This window comes from Lithobates pipiens, unplaced genomic scaffold (genome assembly GCF_037356315.1).
Source record: "Lithobates pipiens isolate NorthernLeopardFrog02 unplaced genomic scaffold, aLitPip1_a1.2 Scaffold_41, whole genome shotgun sequence".
In the NCBI taxonomy this organism is placed as follows: domain Eukaryota; kingdom Metazoa; phylum Chordata; class Amphibia; order Anura; family Ranidae; genus Lithobates; species Lithobates pipiens.
The window spans coordinates 7,264,321-7,281,752 of record NW_027507861.1 but is presented as its reverse complement, the minus strand read 5'-3'; the positions used below and the strand labels follow the sequence as shown (position 1 = coordinate 7,281,752).

The 17,432-nt window shown below is 49.3% G+C and overlaps 1 protein-coding gene across 1 annotated transcript; it reads left to right on the top strand.

Annotated features, from left to right (window-relative positions):
- The first annotated feature begins 1,639 nt into the window (after nucleotides 1-1,639).
- LOC143956729 (olfactory receptor 52Z1P-like) lies at nucleotides 1,640-16,583 on the top strand. Its single transcript, XM_077466919.1, has 2 exons — nucleotides 1,640-1,762; nucleotides 14,087-16,583. Exon 2 carries the CDS (start codon nucleotides 14,119-14,121, stop codon nucleotides 15,130-15,132), a length of 1,014 nt encoding a protein of 337 aa, XP_077323045.1. The 5' UTR covers nucleotides 1,640-1,762; nucleotides 14,087-14,118; the 3' UTR covers nucleotides 15,133-16,583.
- The last annotated feature ends 849 nt before the right edge of the window (nucleotides 16,584-17,432 follow it).

Below are 17,432 nucleotides of genomic sequence, written 5' to 3'. Positions count from 1 at the left end.
ATGGTCTACAGGAACACCCAGATCCCGCTTCACTATTAACTCCTCAAGCTGTTCTCTTCTTAGAATGTTGATTAACTGCTTGCCGCCCGCCCACCATCAAATGACGGCAGGGCGGTGCGGCTCTCGTTCTGGGACAACGTCATATGACGTCCCCTAGCTATTCTCCTCCTAGAATGTTTTCTTAATAAGTCTATGATCTACCAGAACACTCAGATCCTTTTTGACCTCTGACCCCCTCCTCCAGCTATTATCCTCCTAGAATGAATGATTAATAAGTCTATAATCTACCAGAACACCCAGATCCTTCTTCACCATTGACTCCCCAACTGTTCTACTCCGAGCATGTATGATTATTAAGTCTATGATCTACCAGAGCACCCAGATCCTTCTCCACCATTGAAACTCTATATGTTCTCCTCCTAGAATGTTTGATTAATAAGTCTATGACCCACCAGATTACCCAGATCCTTCTCCACCACCGACTTCCCCAGCTGTTCTCCTCCTAGAATGTATAATTAATAAGTCTATTATCAACCAGATCACCCAGATCCTTCTCCACCACCGACTCCCCCAGCTGTTCTCCTCCTAGAATGTATGATTAATAAGTCTATTATCAACCAGATCACCCAGATCCTTCTCCACCACCGACTCCCCCAGCTGTTCTCCTCCTAGAATGTATGATTAATAAGTCTATTATCAACCAGAACACCCAGATCCTTCTCCACCACAGACTCCCCCAGCTGTTCTCCTCCTAGAATGTATGATTAATAAGTCTATTATCAACCAGAACACCCAGATCCTTCTCCACCACAGACTCCCCCAGCTGTTCTCCTCCTAGAATGTATGATTAATAAGTACATATTATTAATTAATAAGTACTTACACCTGAGACCACAGTGCACCCCTTACATCAGAGTCCACAGGGCACCCCTTACACCTGAGACCACAGTGCACCCCTTACATCTGAGTCCCTCCTACCTTAGTGTACTCAATCCCTTGGATGCAGGACAGAGAAGGGAGGGAGGGGGAAGACTTCAGACACAGATATTGGATGGTAAGCTCGCTAATCCAAGGATGGAGGCTCAGGCATTGACACCTTTCATCGGGAGCGCGCCCCCATGGGTGCCCCCAAACAAAGCGGCTCTCCACAGGGGCACTCAATGAGGAGGAGGGGCCAGGAGCGCCGGTGGTGGACCCCAGAAGAGGACGATCGGGGGCCGCTCTGTGCAAAACCCTTGAGATCTGGCCACAAGCCCTCCATTATTTAGAAGAAACCTTGGGATGAGTTCCTGCAGAGTGAATGATATCGGGGGAACTCTGGGTACTTCCATTTTTGTACCTATTGAAAATCCTAAGAGCCGTATCTTTTAAATAGAAAGTTCCCTTCTAGTAAAAGCCACGTCTCTCGCTATATCTATTCATTTCTATCTACCAGTGGAAGGTCAAAGTGTGATGTCCGTACCGTTCATTGTCTTTATTATTATTATTATTATGGTGGTTTATAGATTGTTCTATATTGGGAAGATTGGAGCTGGCAGTGAATTCCCTGAGATGCGGGCTCCGGGGCTCCGGGGTAATACGCTCTGCGCCTGTTTTTATAATTAAACAAGAATTTACTTCTGAAGTCGTCTCAGATCTTCAGAGACAAAGTTCAGCAAATGAGTCTCCCTGAGGAGGATGATGAGATGAGATATGAATGGAGCCACACGCCAATCGGAGGAGATCCCGGACTGGACGGTTGTAGATGGAAGTCATGACTGAGGTATGAGCAGATATTGCGCCTGCTTTTTCTTTCCCCAACCTTAACCTTTTTACCCCCCCAAATCAAACAAGCAGATGACCCCAATTCTCTTTTTTGGGTTTTAAAGGCCACAGAAGCCACTTTATTATATATAAAATACAACTTTATTACCAAAATAAAACGTTATTCTTTATTTTACATATCTGAACATTAATCCCCAATCCTCTTAGCCCTTGTACACGCGGGTCGGACATTCCGACAACCAAATCCGTTGGATTTTGTCCGAAACTGTTGTATACACACGGTCGGACAAAGTTGTCGGAAAATTTGATTGTACAGAACGTGATGACGTTATTTCGTTACGATGGGACTACATTCAGGTTAGCAGCCAATAGCTTTGCTCTAGGAATTTGATCTGAGCATGCGTGGCACTTTGTCCGTCGGAGTAGGCTACACATGATCGGAGTATGTCCGATCGGAGCATTTTGTCGGAAAATTTTACGGACAAGTTGGATACTCCAACGGAAACAGTCCGATGGAGACCACACACAGTCGGAGTACTGCCCCCATATCTCCTCCAGAGGCTACCCCACCCCTACTATCTACTATCAAACTTTTGACCTACCGCAGACCTTCTTAAACCATTCTTTCCACCAGGGGCGTAACTATAGGGGGTGCAGCAGTCGCGACTGCAACTTGGCCCTGTGCTGCAGGGGGCCCATGCAGCCCCCTCTACATATGGTGGGCAGCAGCATAGGCAGCTAGGGGTACCAGTGCACCATGCACACGGGTGGTGGAGCTGGAGGGTGACTAGCAGAGCTCCATGCTTGACTATCACACTGGCTGCTCTTTAGTTGTGCATTCCCCGCATGACCTGTGTCCTCAGCCGGCTCCTCAGAGTACCCCTCTCCTGCTCCATGCATTGCCGCTCAGTCCGATGTCTGTTCTCCCCAGCCAGAGTCCCCCCCCCCCCCCCACTCCGGCCCACACTACACTGCATACTTCTCCCAGGTAAACAAACTTTAAGCACACAGATGCACTGCAGCCCTATGAGAGCCCCCCGGAGGACACTGCAGGCTTGTCTGCCAGCCCCCCTCCTCCCCCGTCATACACAGATGATGAAAGGTCTTTCTGGGAGATATGCTGATCGCCCGTCCAGCACACTGGATGGAGCCCAGGCCAACATGGATGAGTGCGCGGCCTACAGCTTGGTCATGGTGAGTGAGAGGACCCCATCCCCCACACACCATTACATACCCCCTCCATCTCCCCCTGGGGACAGGGACCCCTTCCCACGTGGGGACAGGGACCCCCATCTCCCCTGGGGACAGGGACCCCTTCTCACCTGGGGGCAGTAACTTCATCTGCCCTGGAGAAAAGGACCTCATCTCTTCTGGGGACGGGGAACCCCATCCTGCCTAGGGACTGTCCCCCAATGGGGCACCTAAAATTTTTTTAAAAAAGTAATAAAAAAAAACTACTGGTACCAGTGGTGGAACTACAGGGCTCACAAAGGTCATACCTGTGACCACGCCCTGGAGTTCCACTGCCAGACTCGGAGGGAAGGGCCCTGGCTGGGGTTCAGGGGGGCCCTTCATGATTTCTTGCATCGGGGCCCTGAAGGTTCTAGTTACGCCACTGCTTTCCACCATCCTATACTGCTAACCCTGTCATGCCTGGCCTTACGCCTATGTTGCCCCTCTGGCTCCAGGCTATTCTCTGCACATGCTGAAGAATCTGGACACCACCAAACCCTTACCCCTGTCCATCCTGATCCCTTCCCCCTGTCCATCCTGATCCCTTCCCCCTGTCCATCCTGATCCCTTCCCCCTGTCCATCCTGAACCTTTCCATACTGAACCTCTTCGTCTGTCCATCCTGATTATTTCTGTCTGTCCATCCTGATCCTTCCTGTCTGTCCATCCTGATCCTTCCTGTCTGTCCATCCTGATCCCTCCTGTCCATCCATCCTGAACCTTTCCATCTGTATATAATGAACCCCTTTGTCTGTCCATCCTGGATCATTCTAACTCTCCAATCTGAACCCTTTCGGTCTGTCTTTGCTTCCACTTCTTTCAGCTGTCCATCCCGATCCCTTCCTTCCATCCATCCAAAAACCTTTCGATCTGTCCATCCTGATCCCTTCCTTCCATCCATCCATCCAAAAACCTTTCTATCTGTCCATCCTGATCCCTTCTGTCCTGACTGTCCATCCTAGTCCCTTCCATCTCACCATCTTAATCCTTTCCTTCCATCCATCCCAAATTCTTCTATCTGTCCATCCTGAGCCCATACATCTGTATATTCCAAACCCTTCCATCTTTCCATCCTGGACCCTTCCCTCTGTCCAACCCAAACACTTCTATATGTCCATCCTGAACCCTTCCCTCTGTCCAATCCAAACCCTTCCCTCTGTCCATCCTGGATCCTTCCCTCTGTCCATCCTGGAACCTTCCCTCTGTCCAACCCAAACAATTCCATCTGTCCATCCTGAACCCTTCCCTCTGTCCAACCCAAACCCTTCCATCTGTCCATCCTGAACCCTTCCCTCTGTCCAACCCAAACCCTTCCATCTGTCCATCCTGAACCCTTCCCTCTGTCCAACCCAAACCCTTCCATCTGTCCATCCTGGATCCTTCCCTCTGTCTATTCCAAACCCTTCCATCTGTCCATCCTGGACCCTTCCCTCTGTCTATTCCAAACCCTTCCATCTGTCCATCCTGAACCCTTCCCTCTGTCCAACCCAAACCCTTCCATCTGTCCATCCTGAACCCTTCCCTCTGTCCAATCCAAACAATTCCATCTGTCCATCCTGAACCCTTCCCTCTGTCCAACCCAAACCCTTCCATCTGTCCATCCTGAACCCTTCCCTCTGTCCAACCCAAACCCTTCCATCTGTCCATCCTGAACCCTTCCCTCTGTCCAACCCAAACCCTTCCATCTGTCCATCCTGAACCCTTCCCTCTGTCCAACCCAAACCCTTCCATCTGTCCATCCTGGACCCTTCCCTCTGTCTATTCCAAACCCTTCCATCTGTCCATCCTGGACCCTTCCCTCTGTCTATTCCAAACCCTTCCATCTGTCCATCCTGGACCCTTCCCTCTGTCCAATCCAAACCCTTCCATCTGTCCATCCTGAACCCTTCCCTCTGTCCAATCCAAACCCTTCCATCTGTCCATCCTGAACCCTTCCCTCTGTCCAACCCAAACAATTCCATCTGTCCATCCTGAACCCTTCCATCTATACATCCTGAACCCTTCCCTCTGTCCAACCCAAAGCCTTCCATCTGTCCATCCTGAACCCTTCCCTCTGTCCAACCCAAACCCTTCCATCTGTCCATCCTGAACCCTTCCCTCTGTCCAACCCAAACCCTTCCATCTGTCCATCCTGAACCCTTCCCTCTGTCCAACCCAAACCCTTCCATCTGTCCATCCTGGACCCTTCCCTCTGTCTATTCCAAACCTTTCCATCTGTCCATCCTGGACCCTTCCCTCTGTCCAATCCAAACCCTTCCATCTGTCCATCCTGAACCCTTCCCTCTGTCCAATCCAAACCCTTCCATCTGTCCATCCTGAACCCTTCCCTCTGTCCAACCCAAACAATTCCATCTGTCCATCCTGAACCCTTCCATCTATACATCCTGAACCCTTCCCTCTGTCCAACCCAAAGCCTTCCATCTGTCCATCCTGAACCCTTCCCTCTGTCCAACCCAAACCCTTCCATCTGTCCATCCTGAACCCTTCCCTCTGTCCAACCCAAACCCTTCCATCTGTCCATCCTGGACCCTTCCCTCTGTCTATTCCAAACCTTTCCATCTGTCCATCCTGGACCCTTCCCTCTGTCCAATCCAAACCCTTCCATCTGTCCATCCTGAACCCTTCCCTCTGTCCAATCCAAACCCTTCCATCTGTCCATCCTGAACCCTTCCCTCTGTCCAACCCAAACACTTCCATCTGTCCATCCTGAACCCTTCCATCTATACATCCTGAACCCTTCCCTCTGTCCAATCCAAACCCTTCCATCTGTCCATCCTGAACCCTTCCCTCTGTCCAACCCAAACAATTCCATCTGTCCATCCTGAACCCTTCCCTCTGTCCAACCCAAACCCTTCCATCTGTCCATCCTGAACCCTTCCCTCTGTCCAACCCAAACCCTTCCATCTGTCCATCCTGGACCCTTCCCTCTGTCTATTCCAAACCTTTCCATCTGTCCATCCTGGACCCTTCCCTCTGTCCAATCCAAACCCTTCCATCTGTCCATCCTGAACCCTTCCCTCTGTCCAACCCAAACAATTCCATCTGTCCATCCTGAACCCTTCCATCTATACATCCTGAACCCTTCCCTCTGTCCAACCCAAAGCCTTCCATCTGTCCATCCTGAACCCTTCCCTCTGTCCAACCCAAACCTTTCCATCTGTCCATCCTGAACCCTTCCCTCTGTCCAACCCAAACCCTTCCATCTGTCCATCCTGAACCCTTCCCTCTGTCCAACCCAAACCCTTCCATCTGCCCATCCTGGACCCTTCCCTCTGTCTATTCCAAACCTTTCCATCTGTCCATCCTGGACCCTTCCCTCTGTCCAATCCAAACCCTTCCATCTGTCCATCCTGAACCCTTCCCTCTGTCCAATCCAAACCCTTCCATCTGTCCATCCTGAACCCTTCCCTCTGTCCAACCCAAACACTTCCATCTGTCCATCCTGAACCCTTCCATCTATACATCCTGAACCCTTTCCTCTGTCCAACCCAAACCCTTCCATCTGTCCATCCTGAACCCTTCCCTCTGTCCAACCCAAACACTTCCATCTGTCCATCCTGAACCCTTCCATCTATACATCCTGAACCCTTCCCTCTGTCCAATCCAAACCCTTCCATCTGTCCATCCTGAACCCTTCCCTCTGTCCAACCCAAACACTTCCATCTGTCCATCCTGAACCCTTCCATCTATAAATCCTGAACCCTTCCATCTATACATCCTGAACCCTTCCCTCTGTCCAACCCAAACCCTTCCATCTGTCCATCCTGAACCCTTCCCTCTGTCCAACCCAAACCCTTCCATCTGTCCATCCTGAACCCTTCCCTCTGTCCAACCCAAACCCTTCCATCTGTCCATCCTGGATCCTTCCCTCTGTCTATTCCAAACCCTTCCATCTGTCCATCCTGGACCCTTCCCTCTGTCTATTCCAAACCCTTCCATCTGTCCATCCTGAACCCTTCCCTCTGTCCAACCCAAACCCTTCCATCTGTCCATCCTGAACCCTTCCCTCTGTCCAATCCAAACAATTCCATCTGTCCATCCTGAACCCTTCCCTCTGTCCAACCCAAACCCTTCCATCTGTCCATCCTGAACCCTTCCCTCTGTCCAACCCAAACCCTTCCATCTGTCCATCCTGAACCCTTCCCTCTGTCCAACCCAAACCCTTCCATCTGTCCATCCTGAACCCTTCCCTCTGTCCAACCCAAACCCTTCCATCTGTCCATCCTGGACCCTTCCCTCTGTCTATTCCAAACCCTTCCATCTGTCCATCCTGGACCCTTCCCTCTGTCTATTCCAAACCCTTCCATCTGTCCATCCTGGACCCTTCCCTCTGTCCAATCCAAACCCTTCCATCTGTCCATCCTGAACCCTTCCCTCTGTCCAATCCAAACCCTTCCATCTGTCCATCCTGAACCCTTCCCTCTGTCCAACCCAAACAATTCCATCTGTCCATCCTGAACCCTTCCATCTATACATCCTGAACCCTTCCCTCTGTCCAACCCAAAGCCTTCCATCTGTCCATCCTGAACCCTTCCCTCTGTCCAACCCAAACCCTTCCATCTGTCCATCCTGAACCCTTCCCTCTGTCCAACCCAAACCCTTCCATCTGTCCATCCTGAACCCTTCCCTCTGTCCAACCCAAACCCTTCCATCTGTCCATCCTGGACCCTTCCCTCTGTCTATTCCAAACCTTTCCATCTGTCCATCCTGGACCCTTCCCTCTGTCCAATCCAAACCCTTCCATCTGTCCATCCTGAACCCTTCCCTCTGTCCAATCCAAACCCTTCCATCTGTCCATCCTGAACCCTTCCCTCTGTCCAACCCAAACAATTCCATCTGTCCATCCTGAACCCTTCCATCTATACATCCTGAACCCTTCCCTCTGTCCAACCCAAAGCCTTCCATCTGTCCATCCTGAACCCTTCCCTCTGTCCAACCCAAACCCTTCCATCTGTCCATCCTGAACCCTTCCCTCTGTCCAACCCAAACCCTTCCATCTGTCCATCCTGAACCCTTCCCTCTGTCCAACCCAAACCCTTCCATCTGTCCATCCTGGACCCTTCCCTCTGTCTATTCCAAACCTTTCCATCTGTCCATCCTGGACCCTTCCCTCTGTCCAATCCAAACCCTTCCATCTGTCCATCCTGAACCCTTCCCTCTGTCCAATCCAAACCCTTCCATCTGTCCATCCTGAACCCTTCCCTCTGTCCAACCCAAACACTTCCATCTGTCCATCCTGAACCCTTCCATCTATACATCCTGAACCCTTCCCTCTGTCCAATCCAAACCCTTCCATCTGTCCATCCTGAACCCTTCCCTCTGTCCAACCCAAACAATTCCATCTGTCCATCCTGAACCCTTCCCTCTGTCCAACCCAAACCCTTCCATCTGTCCATCCTGAACCCTTCCCTCTGTCCAACCCAAACCCTTCCATCTGTCCATCCTGGACCCTTCCCTCTGTCTATTCCAAACCTTTCCATCTGTCCATCCTGGACCCTTCCCTCTGTCCAATCCAAACCCTTCCATCTGTCCATCCTGAACCCTTCCCTCTGTCCAACCCAAACAATTCCACCTGTCCATCCTGAACCCTTCCATCTATACATCCTGAACCCTTCCCTCTGTCCAACCCAAAGCCTTCCATCTGTCCATCCTGAACCCTTCCCTCTGTCCAACCCAAACCTTTCCATCTGTCCATCCTGAACCCTTCCCTCTGTCCAACCCAAACCCTTCCATCTGTCCATCCTGAACCCTTCCCTCTGTCCAACCCAAACCCTTCCATCTGCCCATCCTGGACCCTTCCCTCTGTCTATTCCAAACCTTTCCATCTGTCCATCCTGGACCCTTCCCTCTGTCCAATCCAAACCCTTCCATCTGTCCATCCTGAACCCTTCCCTCTGTCCAATCCAAACCCTTCCATCTGTCCATCCTGAACCCTTCCCTCTGTCCAACCCAAACACTTCCATCTGTCCATCCTGAACCCTTCCATCTATACATCCTGAACCCTTTCCTCTGTCCAACCCAAACCCTTCCATCTGTCCATCCTGAACCCTTCCCTCTGTCCAACCCAAACACTTCCATCTGTCCATCCTGAACCCTTCCATCTATACATCCTGAACCCTTCCCTCTGTCCAATCCAAACCCTTCCATCTGTCCATCCTGAACCCTTCCCTCTGTCCAACCCAAACACTTCCATCTGTCCATCCTGAACCCTTCCATCTATAAATCCTGAACCCTTCCCTCTGTCCAATCCAAACCCTTCCATCTGTCCATCCTGAACCCTTCCCTCTGTCCAACCCAAACAATTCCATCTGTCCATCCTGAACCCTTCCCTCTGTCCAACCCAAACCCTTCCATCTGTCCATCCTGAACCCTTCCCTCTGTCCAACCCAAACCCTTCCATCTGTCCATCCTGGACCCTTCCCTCTGTCTATTCCAAACCTTTCCATCTGTCCATCCTGGACCCTTCCCTCTGTCCAATCCAAACCCTTCCATCTGTCCATCCTGAACCCTTCCCTCTGTCCAATCCAAACCCTTCCATCTGTCCATCCTGAACCCTTCCCTCTGTCCAACCCAAAGCCTTCCATCTGTCCATCCTGAACCCTTCCCTCTGTCCAATCCAAACCCTTCCATCTGTCCAACCCAAACCCTTCCATCTGTCCATCCTGAACCCTTCCATCTATACATCCTGAACCCTTCCCTCTGTCCAACCCAAACCCTTCCATCTGTCCATCCTGAACCCTTCCCTCTGTCCAACCCAAACAATTCCATCTGTCCATCCTGAACCCTTCCCTCTGTCCAACCCAAACCCTTCCATCTGTCCATCCTGAACCCTTCCCTCTGTCCAACCCAAACCCTTCCATCTGTCCATCCTGGACCCTTCCCTCTGTCTATTCCAAACCTTTCCATCTGTCCATCCTGGACCCTTCCCTCTGTCCAATCCAAACCCTTCCATCTGTCCATCCTGAACCCTTCCCTCTGTCCAATCCAAACCCTTCCATCTGTCCATCCTGAACCCTTCCCTCTGTCCAACCCAAAGCCTTCCATCTGTCCATCCTGAACCCTTCCCTCTGTCCAATCCAAACCCTTCCATCTGTCCAACCCAAACCCTTCCATCTGTCCATCCTGAACCCTTCCATCTATACATCCTGAACCCTTCCCTCTGTCCAACCCAAAGCCTTCCATCTGTCCATCCTGAACCCTTCCCTCTGTCCAACCCAAAGCCTTCCATCAGTCCATCCTGAACCCTTCCCTCTGTCCAATCCAAACCCTTCCATCTGTCCAACCCAAACCCTTCCATCTGTCCATCCTGAACCCTTCCATCTATACATCCTGAACCCTTCCCTCTGTCCAATCCAAACCCTTCCATCTGTCCAACCCAAACCCTTCCATCTTTCCATCCTGGACCCTTCCTTCTCTTCAATCGGAACCTTTCCAGCCCACCTGTCCAACCTGAACTTGTCCATCTGTCCATCCTGAATCCTTCCTCTTTCCATTCCAGAACCATTCTGTCTCTCTGTTCCGAACCCTTCCATCTTTCCATCCTGCACCCTTCCCATCTCCTCCATATATTTCAGGTAAATCATGATATCCTCATGTCTAATTTGATCTTGGTTTGATGTATATCCAAGCCTAAGAACGTTAATGTAATGTATTGCAGCTTTCTATTCCTTACATGTGGCTTCTGCATACCTGATGATCCAAAAACAATTCCAGTGCTATTGTAGCTTCCTGAGCACTAAACTGAAATCTCAAACAATGTCATCAACTTTCTCATCTATCTTCTGTAGACCACACAGCACATCTCACCTAGGTTATGGGGATTAGGGGGGTGCTCTGTAGTCCAGCCGCAGTGTTCTGTTCTTCATAGATCCCTACAGTGAGTGAGAGTTGTCCCCCTGGGACAGGAAGATGCATTATAGGGAGTGTTGTCACCCTAGGACAGGAAGATGCATTATAGGGAGTGTTGTCACCCTAGGACAGGAAGATGCATTGTAGTGTGTGTTGTCACCCTAGGACAGGAAGATGCATTATAGTGTGTGTTGTCACCCTAGGACAGGAAGATGCATTATAGTGTGTGTTGTCACCCTAGGACAGGAAGATGCATTATAGGGAGTGTTGTCACCCTAGGACAGGAAGATGCATTATAGTGTGTGTTGTCACCCTAGGACAGGAAGATGCATTATAGGGAGTGTTGTCACCCTAGGACAGGAAGATGCATTATAGGGAGTGTTGTCACCCTAGGACAGGAAGATGCATTATAGGGAGTGTTGTCACCCTAGGACAGGAAGATGCATTATAGGGAGTGTTGTCACCCTAGGACAGGAAGATGCATTATAGGGAGTGTTGTCACCCTAGGACAGGAAGATGCATTGTAGGGAGTGTTGTCACCCTAGGACAGGAAGATGCATTGTAGGGAGTGTTGTCACCCTAGGACAGGAAGATGCATTATAGGGAGTGTTGTCACCCTAGGACAGGAAGATGCATTGTAGTGTGTGTTGTCACCCTAGGACAGGAAGATGCATTATAGTGTGTGTTGTCACCCTAGGACAGGAAGATGCATTATAGGGAGTGTTGTCACCCTAGGACAGGAAGATGCATTGTAGGGAGTGTTGTCACCCTAGGACAGGAAGATGCATTATAGGGAGTGTTGTCACCCTAGGACAGGAAGATGCATTATAGGGAGTGTTGTCACCCTAGGACAGGAAGATGCATTGTAGGGAGTGTTGTCACCCTAGGACAGGAAGATGCATTGTAGGGAGTGTTGTCACCCTAGGACAGGAAGATGCATTGTAGGGAGTGTTGTCACCCTAGGACAGGAAGATGCATTATAGGGAGTGTTGTCACCCTAGGACAGGAAGATGCATTGTAGGGAGTGTTGTCACCCTAGGACAGGAAGATGCATTATAGGGAGTGTTGTCACCCTAGGACAGGAAGATGCATTGTAGGGAGTGTTGTCACCCTAGGACAGGAACTATATTACAAGCAGGATCAGTAGATGAAAATAAAATAAAAATAAAAACTTCAATAAATAACATTTTTCTTCATGGGTTTAGATATCCTTTAAATAGGTCTTGCACACCTCCCAATGGTCTTAGATTGCTTGAGACTTTACCAGGAACCTAACTAAATCCCGGTGTCCAGCAGATGCAGGCTGTGTCCCATTGCCGGTGTTCTGCCATATAGTGTCCGGCCATCATATAGTGTCCAGGCCCGTACTGTGCATGCGTTCCCTGCCTTCTGGCTCCAGAACATAGGAGTGGAGCAGGTCAAAGGGGTCTCAGCCATTCCCTGGGGAGGAGTGCCCCATAAGTGTCTGCAGAGAACATAAATAAGTCTGGTGCAGTCTGTTCTTGTCCAGGAGAAGTTCTCAGCCTGGGGGGCTACTGCCCCCCCCCCCCTCCAGGCAGTCCAGCTGAAGGTCTCCTAGGTTCATCGAAGTACCAACTATGCTAAAGCTGGGAGGGGGAGGGGGGGGCTTCTTTCTAAGAATCCATGAAGATAAACAAGGGGATTTCACCTAGGATCTGCTCTGGAGAGCCCTTGTGCACTAATACTACTAAGGCTTGCTTGACCTGGAACATTGAATGTTGTGTCCCAGTGCTGCCCAGTTCCTGGGGTGTTGTTAAAGGGAAGGTTCCAAGAAGTAGCTGAGGAGTGAAGAGCGCCCTCTAATTACCACTAAGCGTGTTCTTTTTTGTTTGTGTACCCTATCTACGTTTGTTCAGCAATAAATATCAAAAAGGCAACCCCTAGACCAATGTCCTACAAACTGTGGCCCAGGAATGTGGCTCTTTGCTTGCCTTTATCTGGCCTTTAGGGGCACTATTCCTCCCACTGATACTAATGATGGGGCACTATTCCTCCCACTGATACTAATGATGGGGCACTATTCCTCCCACTGATACTAATGATGGGGCACTATTCCTCCCACTGATACCAATGATGGGGCACTATTCCTTCCACTGACACCAATGATGGGGCACTATTCCTCCCACTGATACCAATGATGGGGCACTATTCCCCCCACTGATACCAATGATGGGGCACTATTCCTCCCACTGACACCAATGATGGGGCACTATTCCTCCTACCAACACCAAAGATGGGGCACTATTCCTCCTACCAATACCAATAATGGGGCACTATTCCTCCCACTGACACCAATGATGGGGCACTATTCCTCCCACTGATACCAATGATGGGGCACTATTCCTCCCACTGACACCAATGATGGGGCACTATTCCTCCCACTGATACCAATGATGGGGCACTATTCCTCCCACTGACACCAATGATGGGGCACTATTCCTCCTACCAACACCAAAGATGGGGCACTATTCCTCCTACCAATACCAATAATGGGGCACTATTCCTCCCACTGACACCAATGATGGGGCACTATTCCTCCTACCAACACCAAAGATGGGGCACTATTCCTCCCACTGATACCAATGATGGGGCACTATTCCCCCCACTGACACCAATGATGGGACACTATTCCTCCCACTGATACCAATGATGGGGCACTATTCCCCCCACTGACACCAATGATGGGACACTATTCCTCCCACTGACATCAATAATGGGACACTATTCCTCTCACTGACACCAATGATGGGGCACTATTCCTCCCACTGACATCAAGGATGGGGCACTATTCCTACCACTGACACCAATGATGGGGCACTATTCCTCCCACTGACACCAATGATGGGGCACTATTGCTCCCACTGACACCAATAATGGTTGGGGGCTATGGCAAATTAGGGGGCCCCTTTGGCGGAGAGATCTACAACTCCTTGGCCTTTATTTCTGCAGTCAGTCTGATGATTTTCCTATCCAATTATTGATAATCATATGTTCTCGATGAATCCAGAATTATTTTCATGGAAAACTCGTAGACCTAGAAAATAGAATATTGTTTAGATATCATTCAATAATAATACCCACCAAACACAACGATTAAATAAAAAAAATGGGAGATTAAGGGATCATTGAAGAAGAGCTTCAGCCAAAAGAAAACCACAAAAATAAATAACTTTGTTGCGATTTACCTTTTCCCATCATGTTGTTTCTTTTGTTATTCTCAGTTGGCTTCCATAACTTTGAACATTTGCCGGTAATGAAGGCTCAGCCCCCGCGGATTGACCATCCATTGTCTTCATCAGGGGAAGTTCTCCAAGACATGTCCAATTCCACCAGTTTCCACCCTGACTTCTTCCTCTTAACGGGGATTCCTGGTTTGGAGAATTCCCACCATCTGCTCGCCATCGTATTTAGTTTCATGTATATTTTAGGCGTAGCCTCCAACTCCACCTTGATAGCGGTCATCTCAGTTCACGAAAGCCTTCACCAGCCCATGTACTTCTTCCTTGTGATGTTGGCGGTGGGAGACCTTGTTCTGAGCTCCACCACGGTCCCGAAGACCCTCTGTATTTTTTGGTTTGGTTCTCATGAAATTTCTTTCGACAGTTGCTTGGTGCAAATATTCTTCATTCACTTTATCTGCATGACGGAGTCAGCCATTTTGCTTGCCATGGCGTACGATCGCTACATCGCCATCTGTTTCCCTCTGTCCTATGTGACAAAGCTCACCCTGTCCTTTCTTAGGACTATTGTTTCAGTTTCAGTGACCAGAAGTGTGGTTATAATGATCCCAGTCATCCTCCTCCTCTGGAGGTTACCATACCAGGGTGGTAACATCATAGAACACACCTACTGTGAACATATGGCCATGGCTAGACTGGCAACCGCAAGCATACTGATCAATGTCATCTATGGTATGGTCATTATTATTCTGACCTCTGTGATAGATTTATTCCTCATTGGGTTGTCCTATGTTTCCATCATTCAGGCCGTCATGAGACTTTCCACTTCAAAGGCCCGCCGCAAGACTTCAAGCACTTGTGTGTCCCACCTCTGTGTCATCACCTTACTCTATGTCCCGGCCTTCTTCTCCTTCATAGCTCACAGGATCCCTCACAACAGTATCCCACCCTATGTCCATATCCTGGTAGCCAATCTCTATGTCATTGTCCCCCCAATGCTGAACCCCATCATTTATGGAGTAAGGACAAAGGAGATTCAACAAAAGGCCATCAAGATGTTTATGGGGAACTTCATCGAATATCACTAATGTCATGGAAGAGACGTCTTCCTATCTTTATAAAGACGTTCGCTGCAATAGAAGAGCTATTTTACTTGTCACTTTGGAGGTCCACGTCTCTCGTCTCCCCTCCATTGCAGCGCTGCATTTTCCTTCAATGTATTTGGCATTCAATACTTCCGATGTCCCTTTCTCACCCCTGTGGGTTGGGATTCCACCCTCGAAACCCCTATGTCACCTCTGAGTGCTGTACTGATGTAAGGTAGGAGAAAGAGGCCACAGCACACAGCCGAGGATGCAGACCTCCGAACACTCCCAGAAGCAAAGACATGGAGGATGGCTGCCCCTCTGGAGGATAACCATCCAAATCTCTTCTTATTTATCTAACTTTCAAGAAAACAAAGCCATTCTTTCTTCATTAACTGTGTGGGCAGACTACAAGCCTCAAATTGTCACGATGCGGGTTCAGGATACACCTTGTTGTAATGAATGGGGTTGAGTCCATGGCGATCTTCTGCAACCATTATGGAGATACTCACCAGTTTGAGATACTGGAATAAGATTGTCTCTGAGATGAATAGTATCTTCACACCCTCAGAGGTAACTCTCCACGTGTTTTGGAATATTTTGTAAACTTCCAGTTTTGGGTTCCTATACTGCTCTAGGCATAAGGAGACTTTTGTTTGCAGCCAGGAGGACCGTTGTATAGAAGTGGACATTGGGCACTCCCTCTATGTTGCGTGACAAGGTCACTGATTGGCAAAAAAACATTTTTTGCCAGAAAAATGCATATTAGCAGTGAGGGGTAATGAGGGTTATCACTCTTCGATATTGACTAGAACAGTGGTCTCCAAACTGTGGCCTGAGGGCCAGATGTGGCCCTTTGCTTGCCTTTATCTGGCCCTTGGGACATTGTCCACCCATTATATGAGACACCATTCATCCCACTGACACCAACATTGGGGCACTATTGCTTCTGTGAACACCAACAATGAGGCACCATTCCTCCCACTGACACCAACATTGGGGCACTATTGCTTCTGTGAACACCAACAATAAGGCACCATTCCTCCCACTGACACCAACATTGGGGCACTATTGCTTCTGTGAACACCAACGATGAGGCACCATTCCTCCCACTGACACCAACATTGGGGCACTATTGCTTCTGTGAACACCAACAATAAGGCACCATTCCTCCCACTGACACCAACATTGGGGCACTATTGCTTCTGTGAACACCAACAATGGGGCACTATTCCTCCTCCTACTGACCCCAGGTGCTATATCAGTTCACTCTCACTGACCACCAAGCCTGAGACATGGTCTACCCCCTCTGATACTGAGGCATTTTCCACTCCCATTGGCTACAGTCCGGCCCAGCTAAAGTCTGAAGGACAGCAAACTGGCCCTTTGTTTAGAAAGTTTGGAGACCCTCGGACTAGAAGGTTGGATTTCAACAAAATGGCGGCCATCTGCACACAGACACTGAGTCCCTGTTGCATTAATGTGAATAGAATGAGTAAAAGATGGCTTCAGCTCCTGTTCTCCACCAGTAGAGAGTGCTTCAGACACGCTTCACCCGTCACTGGGCTTAGTCGTAAAGAGGCTGCTAGGCTTAAGCCCCAAAAAGGACGAAACGCGTCTGAGGAGTTCTCTGCTGGTGGAGAATGGGAGCAAAATCCATCTTTTACTCATTACTCAAAATTAGGCAACAGAAAGTCAGTGTCTGTGTGCAGACGGCCGCCATTTTGTTGAAGTCTACCCACATGCTGATCCAACTGATACAGGTTTGGAGGCATTCGAGACGTACTTTTTTTCCCGTTGTTTTGGGCTAGAAGGCTGGATGTTAGGAATGAAGATGACAGGAATGGTGACACTCCTTGATAAATCCATTCGGTTTAATAAAGACAATAGAATTTGGATCTGAAGATGGGGTGGGGGGGGGGGGGGCGGGCAGGAAGCGGGCGTTGTGTCAGTGTACCATTGTCGCCAAAGACATTTACTGTATAGATGTTTACGCCAATGTACGGTCCCTATGATCCCACTTCTCCTTGGGGAAGATGTGTACCTCAGTACTTTGTCTATTAAAAACCGTAAAACATTTGTAAAAAATAAAATCTGAATAAAACTTTTTTTGTTGTACCAGATATCATTTTGAAGGAAAGAAGGGGGAAGCGCCACCTAAGTGCAATATCACAGGGGGTTTATTAGTACAACGGTTAAAAAAACGTAGAACACGTAAAGTAAAAGATGGCTTATTGGGAACTGACACATCCGCTAGAATGTCCTAGGTCCTTACTCCTGCATGGTCCACTGGGTTCAGGTTC

Excerpts from the sequence above, each read along its gene's own strand:
- LOC143956729 (XM_077466919.1), top strand. The coding sequence starts at position 14,119 with ATGAAGGCTCAGCCCCCGCGGATTGACCATCCATTGTCTTCATCAGGG.